This window comes from Nicotiana attenuata, chromosome 2 (assembly GCF_001879085.1).
Source record: "Nicotiana attenuata strain UT chromosome 2, NIATTr2, whole genome shotgun sequence".
Lineage (NCBI taxonomy): Eukaryota > Viridiplantae > Streptophyta > Magnoliopsida > Solanales > Solanaceae > Nicotiana > Nicotiana attenuata.
Genome location: NC_031990.1, coordinates 49,979,413 through 49,999,853, shown reverse-complemented (window position 1 = coordinate 49,999,853; position 20,441 = coordinate 49,979,413). Strand labels below are relative to the sequence as shown.

The window sequence follows — 20,441 nt, the reverse complement described above, 5'->3', positions numbered from 1 at the left end:
GCCTATATATGGACCTTAGCTTACAGATCAAATTTATGCAAAAACTCTTTGGGGGAAACATGTTTATTGGTACTCACATAAAACAAACTACACTGTTTTGTACATGAATTTGGTCATTCTGTTGCATAAAACAAACTGAAACTTTACACTATTAACGAATTTTTACGCATGTTAGTTACAAACAACTTAGTTCTCATTGACAAATTAAAAGAGTTTAAGCTTGATATATTGATGTGGTAACACATGTCACAATCACGTAATTTAAATATCAACTGTACTTATGAGTAGGTCTTTTAAACTCGGCGAAGAAAAAAAGAGAAGTATCTTAAAAATATGAAGAGGTGTGCTAACTGGGAGTAGTATATATCCTAGGTACAAATCCTGGGACACCTTTAAATCATCTGATTATTGCTTAGCCTAAAGAAACAGAGCAAATTTGTCAAGCTGGAGCAAGGACACAGCACATTTAGCTCTTATTATAAATCCAAGCTCAAACTGTTATTGATATGTGGTTCAATCACAAGATCTATCATATAACTGACAAGACAAGCTAGACGCGTAAATCAGTCAAAATAACAATCTGCTCCTGATTCATGTGTCTATTTTCCATACACCCTTGTTTGGATTTGAATGAGTAATCCTGACTACTTTATGTTTTGCTTGACGCCGTTTCTTGTTGACATATTGTTGAGAACCAGTATCTACTTTTACCATATCAACTTTTACTATGTGGTGATCAGAAGTTCCTTTTGAGGAGAAAACTGAGTATGATCCTGGAACAAACTTGTATGGTGAATCCGATGATGATAGTATGTAATCCACTCGAGTTCCATACTTGCACGTTCCCTGCACACCTGTACATTTTTCACAAGATTTGAGCCAACAGTATAAAACGAGTAGATGAAATATCTTAAACTGTTATATAAAAAAGGAACAATTGAGTGTAATTTTTTGAGTGTTAACAAGAGATTAGAAGAGTTTCTTACTCTGTCCTTTGGCAATCATGACAACAGACTCGCATTCCCCAGCAAAATCCTTAGCATCAGTATACTCTTTACTCTTCAAATGCTTCATTACCTCAACCTTTGGTGTTGGCTTTCCCATTTCTTCATAATACTGGAAAGTGATGATCCAAAATTGAATAAGGAAAGAAGCAAACACTATATAAATTGATTTTTTTTCTTGACTAAGGCATCTGATTTATAGTGCACCTTTACAATATCTGTCCATCTTTCTGGAGAGTAATCTGTTTCGTCTAGAGAATTTAATCCCCCGGCTAAAATGTGTGGCTTATCAGAGGATTGGATTATTGCGTTCATCTGCTTCATTCGCCAATTCTCATCCAAGTGATCAAGGTGAGTGCAGTAGAAATTGAATTCTCCAACTCGAGGAACATCAATTGTGGCCTTCAGAACATTTCTGCATTCACATATATCTTTGTAAAAATAAATCAAGTGCTTTATGCTTAAGTGCATTTTGATTACCATAATTGCATTTTACTGTATAAATATCATTCTTAGATTCACCCAACAACCCATATATTACCATCTCTGGAACACCAAAATGAAACTCAACCACTTGTAATAAACGAGCTAGTAACTTGATATCCATATTGCCTGCTTAAGAAACATATGACTTTACCAGAGGTTCAACACCAGATAACTGAGCTTAGCAAGTTATAACTGATAAAAAACTGGGAATTTTTTGTCACTTCTGATAAAGATCATACTTCATACCTATTAAATGATAAATTCTACGGAAAACTTTTATAGTTCCTGAAAATTTGAAGTAAATGATAAATTCTTTCTGAAATTTATTACTAATTCATTTATTTTTACGGCTGGCATAAGTTTCTCATGACATAGAAAATACAGTAAGGTAAAACATGAATCACACATAAAGTACTTTAGGAATTAACTATGAAGTAGCAACTAATACAAATTTCCTGTAGCATAAGGTGCAGGAAAATACAACCGTGACAAAATTGTTTCATAATAATATAGTGTATTTGTATAACTGCTTTCCGCAGTTATTGAAATGATCCTAATGAGTAATGACAACGGTGCTTTCCGCAGTTCCAGCATTGGATTAGCAATTTATTCAATGAAAAAGGAAAAAAAACATAACCGATTGTTTCATAATAATATAGTGTATTTATATGATTGAAAATCTGGGAGCTTTCGCCTAACATGGAGTTAGGAAAAACAATCGAATTGCATTCATAATAGGTTTAACCTATACACATTGATAGTGTAAAAATATCACACTTGATTGGTAACCTGGTAAACTGATAACTAACCCGCTAGCACATAAAACAATCAGTGTATATGACTTAAGAAGTTGATGGTATCAATATCTATCAAAAGTTTTATAAAGGATTAAGAACCTGAAATCGGAGTCATCAAAAATCTTTTGTATATTCCAAGACTTAATCGGCCACTTTGACATAATAGCATTACCATACTCAGGCGCCCAGCTCTCTGCAAATACATAATTCATCCCTAAAGCAGCAGCCAAATCCGATAACGGCTTCATACCTTTCTCCTCCTCTGCTTTAACATCTTGTAAGGCCAAAACATCAGCATTCAACTCTCTCAAAACTTCAACAACACTTCTTGTACTTCTATAACTCTGACCATCTATACGTGGCATACTTACAGTAGACCTTATTGGAGCTTTTCCCCAGCATATATTACTTCCCAAAAACCTCTCACTATAACTATCACATCCCAAAAAGCTTAATTGCCCACTTTTCTTCAAAGATATTTCATTATCTGGTAAATTTATGGACACCCTTAACTTTGATTTAGCAAAAGCTTGCTTCTTTAATAGAGTATCAGCTTCTTTACTAGGATGCAGAGGAGATTGTTTGAGGATACTCTTAGGACGATCATTTGTTGATTTTGCTCTTAAATTATCGGAGTAATAATCATCATTTTCAAAGTCAAAGCTAGCTGACCTGTCAATCTTCTTGGGAAGTGCCGGTGCCATAGAGAAAAGGGCAGCATTGAATGTAGCTACACGTATTGTACGTCCAGATTTAGAACGACCCAACTCATCATGCCCATTAGTGGGATGGATCAGTGCAGACCCATTTGCATTAGCTGCTTCTTTATCTGATTCAACCTGAGAATTAGATTTTCCTAGCTGTTTGATAGTAATCTTGATCTTGGTCTTTGAACGGCGGCGTATAGGCCATCTTAGACCAAAACAGAACTTCTTCAGCTTTTGGTTGAGAACTCTTAGCATGACCAATTAAGAAACGGGAAGGAACAGAAAGAGTTGACGGAAACTGCTTTGGCGAGACCCTCCTTCCAAATGAATGTATTTTTGTGATTATATAGTGACATGAAATATGAATGACTAGTAATAGTATTGTGACCACAGAGGTCCCCTGGTTGGGTCCCTTAATCTTTAATTAGACGTAGCCAGTAAATTTTTAGACAGTGATTATCAGTATCAGAAGAGAATAGTTTATGAGGAGTTTGGTTGTGAGTAGAGTTGGAGGATCAGCAGGAGTCTTACAGGGAATGGGTTGGTGACATTTGGCAGGTATTTTTAGGGCTCTCTGTTTTAGCACAAAAATTTCTTCACTCTTTCTGTAAAGGGAGCACTACTGGAAGGCAAATATGACTCTATATGAGGAGAGTGAGGTGGGGGCGGTAACTGCCCCGAGAGGATAGTGGGTGAGAGAACAGGGCGTTTGCTGGACAATAGAGATATTTCTCTTTAGATTTTCGATTAAACAATTGGAATATAAAAACAAGAATGATTAGAATATGTTCTGAAAAACTCAACTACTCCCTCCTAATCCAGTCGTCGTATCTTTATTTTTTAAATCATTTGGTGCACAGTACTCAATGTTATTAACATTTGTTGTATTGTTATCCCAAAATAATGTTTGTTTTGATTATTTTATTAAAGTTGGTTGTATTGTATTGTTAAATCCATTGTTCCGGAATAATGAAAATTCCCCTTTCTTGAAACAACCGATTTGGTGTAGTGGGATTGTTTTCTATTTTTTTTCCAATTATGCCCTAACTTATTATTCCATAATTCTATTTTACCCTTTATCTTTTTTCTATATTAGCTCCAAATCTCTAACTTATAACCTACTTTATTTTTTTCCAAACAAATGTTAAAGGTGTTTTGTTGCCTCCTGTTTTATTTTTTTCTCCTAATTTGCTTGTAACTCAATTCTAATTAGTTGTGCTCCTTTGTTTTGCCTTTTACAGTCTCGCTCCTTTGTTCTGCTTCCTTATTGTGTTTCGCCTTCTTCTGTTTTGTTTTTAAAAATTATTATTATACATAATTATACATAATTTTGATTAAAAAAAACAAAGGCCTAAAAATGCCGCTCAACTTTCAGAAATGATCTATCCATTTAAGAGCGTGGATTGATAATTAACAAAGTAAGTGAAAATTATAGGAAACTAGAATTTAATTCTTAGTAGAAATATAAAATATTTTTTCTTATATGTCTTAAATTTAGCGGAAGAGTATAATCGGAGTACAAGCTAGCTCAGATATCAAAAGTCTACTTGTAAGTACTTCACATAAAATCAAACTATACTTATAATTGTTTGACCAAAAAGTATAAATCTTTAGTTAAACTAATTAAATAAAAGGATAAGGGGTTAATCCTAGTTAAAGATAATGACCTTAGATCTAAAATCGGTTTATGCGGATAACATGGGACCACGTCAAAATTGATTTAATGCGATACACATTAAATGTTACGGTTACTAATGGAATGAGAATAAAGCAATAAATACAATAAATGGCACTAAATGTACATAGAGAGAATAATTTACCCAATATTGGATGAGGGTGGATGGTTCCTTTTCTGGCAATGATGTAAGATAAATGACTATGGGAATATTGAATACTTTCTCGGATCTGACGTGAAAAGTGTAGAATAAACAACGGATCGAATCTCTTTGGAAAGGCAATGTTTGTATTTTTCTAGAGAGTCAACTTTTCAAGAGAGTTCTTATCAAAATTCATAATACATGCCCTTTACCTTCCCTCTACCTTTTTATTTATATGGGACATGCTCCCAATCTGACCTAAAGTACAAGTACAAAGAATATTCAATGGAATATTCTCCCAAATATCTTATTACAAAACTGGTCATTACTGTTGACTTAAACATCTGACCTCGGTCATAACCAACAACTTGGCAGTAAGTTTCATTAATCTCACATTCGACCTCGGCCTAATCGCCTCTTAGTAATTTCTCCTCGTGCCGAATTTCCTTAGTCAGATTTTGACCCATACAGTTAGTTCCTCCGCTTATCCAGGTTGCTTTTTAGCCGACCTCGATGGGCGGACTTCACTAGTTGCAGCTTAAGAAATTTAGGCGGGCAGGTCGAATAGTAACGTTTACGGCGAGGTAATGATATGGCACTTTGCGAGCCACATCCGACCGTTACGTCAATTTAGAATGACACCATAACATCATGCGTCATTATGGCGCATGTTCCCGATACGCTACGTCGTTTCCCGCTCCCTTTCCGTTTCAAAATTAGTGTGGCGATGCTTTGCATCCTTGATTAGGGTGCATGTATTCTTATAAATAGGGATGCGAACCTCTCTTTTGGTTTGCCGTATTTTCAAGCATTCGAATCTTCAGGCTTTTCTTTCTTCTTCTCAGAGCTCTTGCATCCCTGTTTCTTCTCTGCTTTCAGCAACTTTTGCCATTATCACCCCTTTTGCATTTGCAATTCCTCCGCATATTCGTAACAAAAGATGGCTAGTGCTTCTTCCAACCCTAAGGGGACTTCTGACCCGGTTCCATTGTCAGTGGACACGCCCCCTCACGATGAAGGGGAAGCTATTATTGCAGAGGATGAAAGCTTTCCCACTGCGGATGAAATAATCCCGCGCTCGGAGAAGGCCAGGTCGGACTTCTCGAAGCGGCCTGAAGATGATCCTGAGCCCGTTGTATCTGAGCTAGATGTGGCGGCCCCTATTGATTTTTGGGCTAAATTCCGAATCCCATACCATATCGTCCTTATCCCGACCGTTCATGATGTGGTACAAATTCATCACCCTGGATACTGCCCATTCTACGCATATCCGTTCCTTGTGGGATATTCGCTTCCTCTTCCTTCATTGGCGGAGGACTTCTGCCGTTATTATGGCATCTGCCCGGCCCAGCTTTAACCATACATCTATAAACTCATTCTCATGTTGAAGTACGCGGAACTAGCCAACCACGGGGTCATCTACTACACCTTTATGCGCCCAGTTTCCATAGGGGGACGATGTTACATCTCTGTCATCGTGGAGGCAAGAGTTTGGTGGTAAAAATGGACGATCAGGCCAATCGTCGATTCTGGTTTAACTTTTTCTACGTCAAGACCGAAGACGTGGTGAGGAATACTAACGATTTTCCTGAGGCATGGAACTTTTCTCGTAAGTATCGATCGTTTATTTTGATTATTTAGGTAGTAGTGTGATCGCTCCATTTTTATGTATATATTTTTTTTTGTTCAGCTGAAAAAGAGCCCGCTTCGTTGGTTGTGGACATCCATGACTGGGTTAGCCAGGTTTTGCCTCATACAATGGGGATCCACGAGTGGCCGGCCTTTTTCAAGAAGTTTGGTCCCAAGCCTTCGGCGTCTGGTGAGCTTTCAGTCGTTTCGACCTTTTGGTCGCCATATCTTTTCCTTTTTGAATTGTAGAAAGTCGACCTAACCTTTTGTTTTTGGGTGTTAGGACGGAGAGCTTCGAGAAGGGCGAGGGCTCCTGCTTCGGCATTCCGCCAATCGAGTACTGCTACGGTTCTGCTCTTATTGCGGCTGCAAATAGGCCTTCCCAGCCGACCGCTTCTTCTCAACTCCCGGCGCTGACTAGTTCTAGCCGACCATTGGCAACTCCCGTGGCAGAGACCTCGGCTTCTCCTGTGGGGTGCACTTGATCCCCATGGACCGCGACCTTGGCGACGATCGATGATGTTGCCCTGTCGACGGGCATAGCCGGCATCGCCTTGAGGGTAAGCTTTCCGACCTTCCTGGTTTATATGCCTTGTATCTTTTCTTCCTCTCCTTTTTCTTTTTAGACTGAATCTTTCTATTCCTCTTCTTTCTTGGTTTTTTAGACCATCATCTTGGAGATTGAGAGTGCTCACAGAGCTACTTACAAGAAGATGGAAAGGAAATATCGCGAGTACCGTAACAAGCACCGCGAGCTCTGCAAGTGGCTTGGTGTAAATGGGAATTTCCAAGCCATCAGAGACGAGCTGTGGCAAAAAGATGACGAGCTCATGAAGGTCATCAGTAAATGCAGTGAGTTCGAGGGGGCGCTTAGGGACAAAGATGAGGAGCTCGAGGTGAGCAAAGGAGTTGAGGTTGAGTGCGGGGATCTTCAAAGTTGAGACCCAAGTGGCATCTCTGTGGGCCAAGCTTGAGCAGTGTATGATCAGGTTTGATGCCTTGAGTGATGAAGTCATTCAAAAGACGGCGGAATTGGAGAGGGCCGAGTCCGCACGGTTGGTGGCTTTGGCAAAGGTAGCGGTGTTGGAGGATTCGATCCGCGTCCTCAGATCTGAACGATCGAATGACATGGAGACGACCATGCTCAAGGAAGCTCGGCTCGATGAGCGGATTAGGGAGCTGGAAAAGGAGTTCTTGAACCTTGGTGATCAGATTGCTGCTCTTGAGGCTGAGAAGGCGTAATTGTTGGACCAGCCGTCCTCCTCTCACACTTCTGCTTTTCTCGATGTTCCGCGGGACTTATACGAGATGTGGCTCCATGTTGAGGCTCAGCTAGACATTTTTAAGAATTTGATGACGGCAGGGAAAGTTCCTTAGGCAATTTTGAGAAGGCTCGTGCTAAGGCGTGTGCGGCTAGGATTGCTTGTGATTATGACCCAGATACTCCGGGGACCGGCAACGGCGAGGAGGAGGAAGAGTTGGACGAGCTTGAGCAGGACGCTTGGTATGAAGATAAATATCCTCAAGGTGATGGCGGAGATTGCGTTGCTGGGCAGGGTGGTGAATAGGTTCTTTGTAATTGTGTATATATTGTGGGCGTCTGTTTAGCCCTTGTAAAAGACATGTTTTCTTTTTGAGGTATGAAGTATTGTTTTGCTTGTTCATCTTTAAATCTTGTTTGGTTGTGTGCTTCTATCACTTGGTTGCTTTAGTCGTAATGATTATGATTTTGGCCATGGCTGAGGCAGATGTTTTAATTCGAACGAGGTCAAGATCAAGTTAATTCGACCGAGGTCGAATGTCACTTTAATTAATTTGAACGAGGTCGAATGTCACTTTAATTGATTCGAACGAGGTCGAATGTGAGTTAATTCGAATGAGATCGAATGTCACTTTAATTAATTCAAACGATGTCGAATGTGAGCTAATTAGAACGAGGTCGAATGTCACTTTAATTAATTCGAACGGGGTTGAATGTGAGTTAATCCGAAGGAGGTCGAATGTCACTTTAATTAATTCGAACGAGGTCGAATGTCACTTTAATTAATTCGAACGAGGTCGAATATGAGTTAATTTGAACGAGGTCGAATGTCACTTTAACTAAATCGAACGAGGTCGAATGTAAGTTAATTCGAATGAGGTCGAATTGTGACGGCCCGGCCCGTCGTCACGTGAGTTACCGCCCCGTTTTTCCCATTTTCTGCTTCATTATGTCTTATTACAAGAGTCTCGGGTGAATGAATTGATTTGGGATTGATTTTGGATGGAAATGAGACAATTAGTCTCTTTAAGGAAGGCTTGTTTTGGAAAAGTCAACCGGATGTTGACTATTGAGTTAGAGGGCTCGGATGTGATTTCCGGTGTTTTGGTTAGCTTCGGGGGTTGATTTGTGACTTAGGAGTGTGATCGGAATTTATTTTGGAGGCCCGGTGTAGAAATAGGCTTGAATTGGCGAAGTTAGTATTTTGGTGATTTCCGGTTGATAGGTGGGATTTTGATCCGAGGGTCGGAATGGAATTCCGAGAGTTGCTGTAGCTTCGTTAGGTGATTTTGGATGTGGGTGCAAAATTTTAGGTCATTCGGAGGTGCTTTGGTCGGGTTTTTGATCAAATGCGTATTTCGGAAGTTTTTGAGAAACTTAGGCTTGAATTCAGTGAGAATTTATGATTCTAGCGTTATTAGATGGGTCTTGATGATTGGAGCAAGTTTGGATGATGTTTTAGAATGGGTTGGCACTTTTGGTTGAGGCCCGGGGGCCTCGGGGTGATTTCGGATGGCCAACGGGGTGAATTTTGGACTTGTGTGATTGCTGATATGCCTGGTATCTGGTATTTCTGCATCTGCGGAAAGGGGGCCGTAGATGCGGGTAAATGGTCGCAGGTGCGGTTTTGAAGGAGAGAGGCCGCTTTCGCAGGTGCGGGCTTAGAGCCGCATCTGCGGTGACGCAGATGCGGATTGGGCATCGCAGAAGCGAATAGAGGAGTTTGGGGGGTTTTCGCAGGAACGGTCGGCGGCCCGCAGATGCGGTCACCGCAGAAGCGGTATTGGACCGCACAAGCGGTCCTGGGTGAGTTAGTAAATTCCGCAGAAGCGGAAAAATGACCGCAGAAGCGGAAAGGCCTGGTCAGAGATATTTAATTCCATCTTCGCGAATTTTTGAAAGAACTTAACATTTTCACTTCGGACTTGGAGGTTATTGTGCAATTTTGGAGAGGGAATCAAGGGACTTCATTGAGGTAAGGAATTCTGAGCCTAAAACATAAATCTAATGTGTTATTACATGAATTAAGGGTGAAAAATCAAGGAATTAGAGGTCAAGAATGGAGGTTAGGGCTTGAACTTAAGAGGAAAAAAATTTGCGGTTTGAGGGAGCATTTGAGCTCGGATTTTAGTAAATTTGATATGTATAGACTCGTGGCGAGATAAGGAATCCGGTGATGTGAATTTTCTGATTTTTCGAGAAATGGGCCCGAGGCTCGGGTTTTGCCAATTTTGTGATCGATATTTTTCGAGTCTTTTCGATTGGGTTATGTTCCCGTAGCCTATTGTAACGTATTCCTTGTGGTTTTGATCAGATTCTACGCACGAGGAGGTTGATTCGCGAGGCAAGGGAATAGCGAGCTAGGATTTTGGCCGGCTTGAGGTGAGTAATGATAGTAAATGATATCCTGAGGGTTTAAAACCCCGGATTTGCACAACGTAGTGCTATATTGAGGTGAAACACGCGCTTAATGGCGAGCGCGGGGTTGTTTACTACTGGGGATTGTGACTTGGTCCGTCCCGTTTGATATTTTACCACATAATTGACTAAGCTGATTTGTTTATCATCGTTATTTGGGCTTATTGCCATGTTTTGGGCTTAATGCCGATTACTTGAATCCTTCAGGGATTGTTATCACTATTTCCTCACTATTTTGATACGTTATTTGAACTCAGTCCCTATAATTATACTGTTTTGCAAACTCAGCCGCCTTAATTGAATTCTGAGATTTTAATGACATTTTCACTGCTGTATGGGGCTGAGAACTATTCTTTTATTGATGCCCGAGGGGCTTATGATGTTTTTGGACTGAGTGAGGCTTTCAGGCCTCGAGTGTATTGTGAGGAGGCTTTCAGGCCTCGAGTGTGATGTGTGAAGGCTTTCAGGACTTATGTTGATATAGCGCTTGGGCCGTATGGGGCCCCTCCGGAGTCTGCACACCCACAGTGAGCGCGGGTACCCATGTGATATAAGAGTGAGCCTGAGGGGGCTGTTATTATGCGGAGTGACTGATACTGAGCCCGAGGGGCTGATACTGTTCTGACCGATTGATGCTGAGCCGAGGGGCAGATTTCTACTCACTATTTACTTGTTGATTTACCTGATTTTAAAAGGAGATTTCATTCGACTCTTTACTGTTCCACTGTTTTACTGTTTTACTGCCAGATATAGAATTGCTTTGTGTAGTTATGTGTTTTCATGCCTTCGGTTATTATTTATTATTATTACTCACTGGGTCGGAGTACTCACATTACTCCCTGCACCATGTGTGCATATTCACGCATAGCAGGGTCGGCACCTGAGCGCTGATTTCCTTCCAGACCAGGCAGCGATTTGGAGATACGAGGTAGCTGTTGACGTCTGCAGCCCCTTGTTCCCCCCTATCTTATATCACTTATGTTTTCTTCAGACTATTGTACCGGATATTACTCTTTGTAGACTTATAGCAAACTCTATAGTAGCTCATGACTTGTGACACCCCGGTTTGGGTTGTGTCGGGATGGTTTCCTTTGTTTTTATCGCTAATTCCGCATTAATGACTATATTAAGCATGTGTTAGAATTGTTAATATTAATTAATTGCTTCAAAAGGAGGTGTTGCATTGTTCTGGCTGGCCTTGTCTTCACGAGAGGCGCCATCACGACCGGGTTGGGAATTGGGTCGTGACACGAATTTAATTAATTCGAACGGGGTCGAATGTGTGATTCATCATTATTTCGGTGAACGTGGGCGGACTTCATGTACGCGTGCTTTTCTTATATAAATTTGGAGAAATTTACATGTTTTCTAGGCCGACATTCCAGTACCAGTCTAATTTCCAGGCTGGCATTCCAGTCCTAGTATATCTAGTCCCTTCATTGGGCGACCTGGAGAAATGTTGAGAGGTTGAGCAATGAACTGATCGGTCTACACCTTCATCTTCGTACTTTAACTTGAAATGTCCTCCTTGTCTCCTCGTTAAAAACCTTCCGAGAAAATCCAATTGGGACAAAACTCAGGTGAGGGAAAAAGAGTTGCTCGGAGAACATTTTTCCTTAGAAGTTAAAGTACTTGAGGTGGACGATGTTCCAGTTGTTTGGTAGTTGTTTTCCTTCCATCGTTTCCAGTTGGAATGATCCTTTATTTGCTGTTGCTGTGATTTTGTATGGGCCGTCCTAATTTGTTCCCAGTCTGCCTTCCCGAGGGTCCTTCTTGCTTGTGTTTTGGCCTTGAGTACGTAGTCCCCGACTTTGAGTGGTCTGACTTTAGCTTTTTTGTTGTAGTAGCATTCTGCCTGTTGTTTTTGGGAGATCATCCTTATATAAGCCATATCTCTTCGTTCTTCAGCTTCATCGACATCCTGCCTTCTACTTTCGTCGTTTCTCGACCCGCTCTCCTGGGAGTATCTCAAGCTTGGTTCTCCGACCTTGATTGGTATTACTGCGTCAGTCCCAAAGACTAGCGAGTAGGGTGTTTCTCCTGTGCTCGTTTTTGGCGTTGTGTGGTATGCCCGTAGCACCTCTGGCAGTAACTCCGGCCACAGTCCGTTGGATCTCTCGAGCTTCTTCTTCATGATATTCAATATTGACTTGTTGGAGGACTCTGCCTGTCCATTGCCCGCGGGATGATATGGCATGTAGAGTATTCTTTTGATATGCCGTTTCTCGAAGAACTCAACGATCTTTTTTCCAGTGAATAGAGGTCCGTTGTCACAACTAATTTCTTTGGGGAGGCCGAAACGGCACAAGATATTCCTCCATACGAAGGCGATCACTTCTTGCTCGCGTATTTAGGCGAATGCACCTGCTTCCACCTATTGGGAAAATAGTCTGTTAAAACTAAAAGGAATCGTACATTACCTCATCCTGTTGGGAGGGGTCCGACGATGTCCATCCCCTATTTGATGAAAGGCCAAGGCGAGGTGACTGAGTGGAGGTGCTCGCCGCTTGGTGGATCATGGGGGTGTATTTCTGGCATTACTCGCATTTTCTCACAAAATCAGTAGCCTCTTTTTTATGGTGGGCCAGTTATAGCTTGCTCGTATGAGATATCTAACCAGTGCCTGATCACCAGAATGTTCTCCGTAGTGGCCTTTATGGACTTCTTCTAGAAAGCCTCATGTCTGGTTCGGATCCAAGCATTTTGCTAGGGGACCGTCGTATGTCCTTTTGTAAAGATCGTTATCAATGATGTTGTACCTGGTCGCTTGCATTCGAAGCCTCTTGGCTTCTTTTTATCATCAGGGAGCACGTCATCTTGCAAATATGCAACAATGCGGTTGTGCCAGTCCGAAGTTAGGTTTATAGTCCTTACCTCGATTTGGTCAATTGATGAGTGGAGGAGGGCGACCACATTTCCTTCTTCGGTTATGTTTTTAGTGGTCGCCGCTAGCTTGGCGATGCCGTCTTCTCTAATATTTTGTGCTCGAGGAATCTGGTCGAGCTGGCATTCGTCGAATTCGGGCAGCAGCCTACAGATCTCGGCCTGATACTTCTGTAACCTTTGCTCTTTGATTTGGAAAGTTCCCTGTGACTTGGTTGATCACGAGCTGGGAATCGCAGCGTAAGATGACCCATCACGCTCTGTAATTGAGGGCCAGTTTTAGTCCTGTAATCACGGCCTCGTACTCGGCCTCATTGTTAGTCATGTCCGGGCATCTGATGGACTGGCGAACTACTTCGCTTGTTGGGACCTCGAGTATGAGTCCCAGTTCACACCCTGATGCATTAGAGGTGCCATCGGTGTACAAAATCCATAAATCTTGTACTTGGAGAGGTATTGGCAACTTCTCTCTTGGCTTCAGGCATTATTTTTGTGCTGAAGTCGGCGACGAAGTCAGCAAGTACTTGAGACTTTATTGTCATTCGCAGTTCATATGTGATATCATGTTCGCTCAATTCTATGGCCTATTTGGCTAGTCTACCCGATAATTTGGGCTTACGCAAAATATTTCTTAAGGGAAAAGTCGTGACTACCAAGATGGGGTGGCATTGAAAGTAAGGCCTAAGCTTCCGTGAAGCTACGACCAATGCCAGCGCCAACTTTTTTAGGTGGGGGTGCCTCGTCTCGATGTCGACTAAAGTTTTGCTAATATAATAGATGGGAGATTTTGTACCTTTATTTTCTCGGACCAGGACTGCAATCACTGCCACTTCGGAGGAGGTATCCTCTGGGTTCTTCTTTGAAGAGCAGTGGGGGTGATGATAGGTAGGCTTTCGAATCTTTCAGGGCATCGACGCACTTGGCAGTCCATTGGAGGCTGTTGTCTATTTTAGTACGCCAAAGAACTTGTGGCACCTGTCAGAAGACCACGAGATGAACCTTGACAGGGCGGCTATACGATTGATCAATCTTTGAACCTGCTTTTTGTTGGTCGAGTTTTCCGGTATCCCATCTATAACTTTGATTTGGTCAGGGTTGACCTCAACACCTCGCTGTGATACTAAGAAGCCCAAGAATTTCCCGGAGGTCATGCCGAATGCGTTTTTCAGGATTTAGTTTCATTCCGTATCGCATGAGTATGTCGAAGGCCTCCTTCAGGTGATCGATGTGATCGTCTTTCTTTTTCGACTTGATCAGCATGTCGTCTATATATACTTCCATGGTTTTGTCGAGTTGATCTTTGAACATCCTTGTCACCAACCTTTGGTACGTCACCCCCGCATTTTTTAGTCTGAAAGACATCACCCTGTAGCAATATGTTCCTTGGTGGGTGATGAAGGTGGTCTTCTCCTGATCTTCCTCTTCCATGAGGATCTGGTTGTAGCCCGAGTATGCGTCTAGGAAGTGAGCAGCTCGTGCCCGGCCATTGCGTCAATGAGCTGGTCGATATGAGAAAGCCGAAACGAGTCTTTCTGGCAAGCTTTGTCTGGGTTTGTGAAGTCCACGTACATCCGCCACTTCTGATTCTTCTTTTTCACCACGACCACATTGGCAACCCATTGGGGATATTTCGACTTTCTGATGGAGCCATTTTCTAACAACTTTTCAACCTCTACGCGGACTACATCGTTTATGGAAGAATTGAATTTCCGCCTGATTTGTCTCATAGGGGGGTGGAATGGGTCGACGTTCATCTTGTGTGTCGCTATCTCCTTTGGGACACCTAGCATGTCTACCTGGGAAAAAAGCAAACAAGTCTGCGTTACTGTTTAAGAATTGACGAAATTTACCTAGTTCTTGAAGCTTGTGACCGATGTAAGCTTTCTTGTTGTGGTCATTATCATCGAGTTGGACGGGGCCGAGGTCTTCTATGGTTGACCCTGTGGCTTTTATGACTTTGGGGTCTTTGATCACATCCTTCTCGTCACCGCTCGACCTCGATGGCTTCTATGGCTTCTATGACTATGATTGACCCTGGGCAATGTGATAACATTCCCGGGAAGTGCATCGTTCTCCTCGAATGATGTGTATTCCCCACGGGGTGAGAAAGTTGATGATTTGGTACAAGCTGGAGGGAATGGACTTCATGGCGTGTATCCAAGGCCGAACTATTATGGCGTTGTACGCCGTGTCCTAGTCCATGATGTGGAATGTCGTTTCCAAGGTGACGCCACCAGCCAGGACGAGAAGAGTGATTTCTCCAGTGGTTCACTCAACTGCATTGTTAAAACCGGTTAGTGTGATACAGCATAGCACTATCTTATCCTCGAGTCTCATCTGTGCAATTACAAGAGGGTGAATAATGCACGGGCCGCTCCCGCCGTCCATCATAATTCGTCTTACATCTGTATCTAATATGCGTAAAGTGATAACAAGAGCATCATAGTGAGGAAACACCAAACGGTATCAGACTTGTCGAAGATGATACTTTCTTCGAGTTTGTCGTACCGTTCGTGAGTGATCGACCGCTTCAGTTTGTTGGTGGTGGTGAACTTCACGTTGTTGATTGAGGTGTCGTCGCCCCCTCCGATGATCATTTGAATGGTTCGAGCTGGGAAAGGTGATTTGGGTGGTCCCTGGTGCTGTTCTTGTCCTCGAGTGAAGTTGGCTCTTCCTCGGTCGCTTATCAGCTCTTTCAAGTGCCCTTGGTGAAGCATGTTTACGACCTCTTGTCTTAGGGCGATACAGTCCTCGGTTTTGTGACCTCGCTCCTGGTGGAATTCGTATAAGGCATTTGACTTTATGGTGCCCGGGTCAGACCTCATCTTCTGCGGCTATTTCGCTTTTGGGCCGAGCTTCTCCAGTGCATAGACTATTTCTGAGGGAGAAACACAGAAATTGTGAGCAGATAATAAGGAAAGCATACCTCTCTCACTTTGGTGAGTCCTTGTTTGCGGCCTAGATGGGCCTTCATCGTGGCGGGGAGGCGGCATGAGGGTGCCTCTGACATAAGGTTGATGTCTTTCCCGATTAGGTCGGTGACCCGCTAGATCTCTCCTGCTGTCGTTTCTCCGGTCCTTTCTGGACTCGGCTTGCATTGAACTCAGCCATTGAGTCGACCTATTTAGGTCGTCTTCGCCAGCTTGAACTTCGGCACAAAAAGCATTGTGTTTTTCGTCCCAAGTGGTCGGGGGGTATTTCATGAGGCGACTCAGTAGCTTTCGGGTCGCTCTTGAACCGCTTCTATTCAACCCATTTTGGAAAGCTGCCACATCCATTCCTTCTGATACGTTTGGTAAGGTCATCCTTACTTTGTTAAATCGAGCAAGGAAGTCCCTAAGTCCCTCTCTGGGTGATTCTTTCAGTCATCTCCTCGAATGTTTCAATCGAGCGTGCGGGCAGTTGTGAATACCAAGTTAACACATCCCCACTGAGGGTTTTGTCGAACTTTTTCAATAAGATGGAGGGTACTTGCTCTTTGGAAAGGTCGTTGCCTTTTACGGCGGTGACTTGGGGGTTCACATGATCCTCAGGGTCCATCGTACCGTCATATATTTTCAGGTTCGGCGACATTTTGAAGGTTTTGGGTATTGCATATGGTGCAGCTTCGTCGTTGTATGGCTGCTCAACAAGCCGACCGGCGTCCCTTTTTGGTAAGAGTGTTGGGGCGCCCGATATTTTGTCTACCCATTTTTGGTGCTATTTCATTTGGTCTCGGAGTATTTTATTTCGTTTTTCATCTCTTCCATTTTCCTTAGGATGGTTGTGAGGGCGTCGTTACATGCATCATTAACGTTGTTAGCAGTACCTGCTATGAGCGGAGGGGGTCGTGCTGTTCGACTGCTGTTGGCTCAACGCAGATCCTCGCGCCCTCTCCGGTTGCCTTATGGGCGAGTTTGTCGAGGATGCCGGTCAACGTATTCGTTAACCAAGCCTCGAGTAGTTTTTTCAGTACTGGTGGCGCCTCTTCCGCTGTGGACGTAGAGGCTTCTTTACAGTGGGATGCTGTGACATTGCCATGAGGATGGGGCGAGCCGTTTCTCCTGGGAGAGGTATTTGGTGTTACATCCTCACCCTCCATTTCATCGACTTCGTTGATGGTGTTAAGGAGATTGGCGGTGAGGTCGGCTATTGCTTTTCTCTTTTCCTCTCCGTTACCTGCCATGTCAGATTTGTGTACACAAGGAAGTGTAGGGTTTTTGCATTTTTTTGGTTATAGATCTAGAAGAAACTAAATTTTTAACTAGAAAATCCCCACAGACGGTGCCAAATTGTTTGACCAAAAAGTATAAATCTTTGGTTAAACTAATTAAATAAAAGGATGGGGGTTAATCCTAGTTAAAGATAATGACCTTAGATCTAAAATCGATTTACGCGGATAACGTGGGACCACGTCGAGATGGGTTTAATGCAATACACATTAAATGTTACGGTTACTAATGGAATGAGAATAATGATAAGCAATAAATACAATAAATGGCACTAAATGTAAATAAGAGAATGATTCACCCAATATTGAATGAGGTGGATGATTCCTCTTTCTAACAATGATGTAAGATAAATGACTATGGGAACGTTGGTGACTTTCTCGGATCTGAAATAAAAAGTATAGAATAAACAACAGATTGAATCTCTTTAGAGAGGCAATGTTTGTATTTTTCTAGAGAGCCAACTTTTCAAGAGAGTTCTTATCAAAATTCATAATACATGCCCTTTACCTTCTCTCTACCTTTTTATTTAAATGGGACATGCTCCCAATCTGACCTAAAGTACAAGTACAGAGAATATTCATTGGAATATTTTCCCAAATATCTTATTACAAAACTGGCCGTTACTGTTGACTTAAACATCTGACCTCGGCCATACCAACAACTCGGCATTAAGTTCCATTAATCTCAATTCGACCTCTGCCTAATCAGCTTTTATTAATTTCTCCTTGCGCCGAATTCCCTAATTAGTTAGATTTTGATCTATACAATAATTAGCACGTAAGAATTACACGTACATATACCAAATGCTTACACATATTTATACTCGATCTGTACCCGTGAAAATAATCGACAAAATTAAGGTCAATATATTTAACTTACAATGCCAGTTACTACTATATTAGCGAGTAAAGACAGACAGTCAATACAAATGAGAATGCAACAGCGAGGACTGGTTTTCTTGCTGGGAAAGCCACGTCACCCAAAACCCGGCGGGCACTACTCCCCAATGCAAATAGAGGAAAATATCAAGACCATCTACTATAAGAAAAGGAAAAAAAGAAAACAAAAAAGGAACGAGATAGTATAATTTAATTTGTAGTTATTGTCAATTTGATGAACGAGTAAACATCATTCTTTAATTAAAATGGGACTCTTCCATAAAAGTATAGAAGAAAAGCAGGAGTTTAATACGCATTTCCCTATCTTTATATGTTTCATTCATTTCAATATTGTTAATTATGGGGATGGGTCATCTTCATGCAAAAATTATTATCAAATTTTCCAGTGATTTAATACGAGTTGAGTGGACCCAATGGTCATGCAGATCTCACCATAAATAATACTATTATTTGGCATGCTATATTATGGAATAACCAAGAATATGCAGCATTAAAAAACAAAGAAAAAAAAACTGTCTTAATCAAATTAAGTTTCCGCCCATTAGTGGGTAGGTCATTTCACAAACACGACGAGCCCTACACAAATAACTACAACGTGCATACAACAATGCCGGCCAAGAAACATCAGAACCACCTATTCACACTAAAAAAAGAAGTACTCGTAAGAAATTTTTTATAAGGTGTGTTATAAGGCGAATCTTACTGTACCGGATTCATCTCAATCAAATATTTTTCATGCGAAACATAAATTTATGTGTTGAACTCCACCAAAATTGATAATGAATTCAATGCTAGAAATTTTAAATGTTGAACTGATAAGATTAAAAATTTGAATCCACTTCTGGGTATGTTACTGTCCCACTCTAGCAATTGGGTCGTTGTATTGATTGGATGTTTTGTTGTTCAAGTGGCAATAATAGTACTCCCTCCGGTCCAAAATAAGTGATTTTTTGGCCTTTTTCTTGTGGTCCAAAATAAGTGATTTTTTCAGATTTCAAGAATGAATTAATTATTTTTTTCCTACATTGTCCTTGAAGTAAATGGTGTTGGAATATGTGTTAGGAGTGTTTATGTGAGATAGTAAAGGTTAATATGGTCAATTCCATTGCTAATTAATGCTAAAAGGTAGATTTCTTAATTTGTGTGAAAACATCCAAAAAATCACTTATTTTGGACCGGAGGGAGTATTGAAAAAGGTAGCTTCCTGCATAAAGTATTCTCGTTTCCACGTAAAGTTTGGGAAAGCACTGTACCTTTAAAGTGTGATATAGACAGTCTACTTTAATATACACATTTCACGACTCGAACTCAAAACCTATAAAAGCGGCGTATATTCAATTTTGAGAAAGTTTCAATGCTCATTTGATCTGCCGTAGGCCCAACTCTTGTTCGAAACAAAAGGTTTGAGAACAAATAAAAGTATATATTAGATAGAGTTTTTTCTCATGTGCTAGTTGAAAAACTAAGGATGATAATGACATAAGAAATTCCCGCTTAAACTTCCTTTCTATTCACAAAATCTAAACTTACATGGTATTTGATTTTCATCAACATAAAGGACACGTCACTTTTTACTTGAAGATAAAATTTAATAAATAATGATCAAATTCAAATATAATATCCAAATGAATATGCAAAAGATGATATCATGATTTTACCATGTCGAAATAAAAAGAGGGCGTAAAAGGATAACCGTGTCAACATCGCGTAGTACTTATCAAATTTTGTAAATAATTTAGCCTAATATATTTAGAGACAATAATGGCTCAAGCCTTATATTCACTTTACATAAGATACCGGGCTCGTGATTTTAAAGACAATTCCACTAACTGATAATCAAATATCATCTAAATATTCTATTGAAATATTGCCTAAGTTAGTGTAAAGATTGATTAATTGAAAGGTACCTAGAGGAAAGAAACTCAAAGCATCGTGGCAGGGCACAGTCAAATGCTAAGGTCTTAGGCTTGACTACCGTTCCAATTTAATCAAATGTCCCAAACAGATCCCAAAAATCAATTTTCATAAATTATTCTAGTAGGGTAAGGATCCTTTCACGATATTTATGCATGTATTAAATGCATTTATAATACTACAAGATTTAAGTTATGATACAATGACACCCTAAAGAACTTTTATGTTTTAGTGCTATTAACAAATAACTTCAATAATTTGGGAAAATGACATTATATAATTGCTCTCAAAATAATAGCGAAAAATATATATTTTTGAATATATATATATATATATATATATATATATATATATATATATATATATATATATATATATATATATATATATATATATATATAAAAGAAATCTAATT

At 41.0% G+C, this 20,441-nt stretch overlaps 1 protein-coding gene across 1 annotated transcript; it reads right to left on the bottom strand.

The window, feature by feature from the left end:
* LOC109209527 lies at positions 309–3,706 on the bottom strand. Its single transcript, XM_019372817.1, has 4 exons — positions 2,387–3,706; positions 1,212–1,419; positions 987–1,116; positions 309–854 (listed from the first exon to the last, which is right to left on the bottom strand). The coding sequence occupies exons 1-4, from the start codon at positions 3,247–3,249 to the stop codon at positions 592–594; spliced, it is 1,464 nt and encodes a 487-aa protein (XP_019228362.1). The 5' UTR covers positions 3,250–3,706; the 3' UTR covers positions 309–591.

What these genes read in the sequence shown, in the direction of transcription:
- LOC109209527 (XM_019372817.1), bottom strand. Translation starts at nt 3,249, where the DNA reads ATGCTAAGAGTTCTCAACCAAAAGCTGAAGAAGTTCTGTTTTGGTCTA. An exon ending in TTTGATGACTCCGATTTCAG is followed by an intron (nt 1,420 to 2,386) that starts GTTCTTAATCCT and finishes ATGTGAATGCAG; the next exon opens with AAATGTTCTGAAGGCCACAA. An exon ending in CATGATTGCCAAAGGACAGA is followed by an intron (nt 855 to 986) that starts GTAAGAAACTCT and finishes AAAAATGTACAG; the next exon opens with GTGTGCAGGGAACGTGCAAG.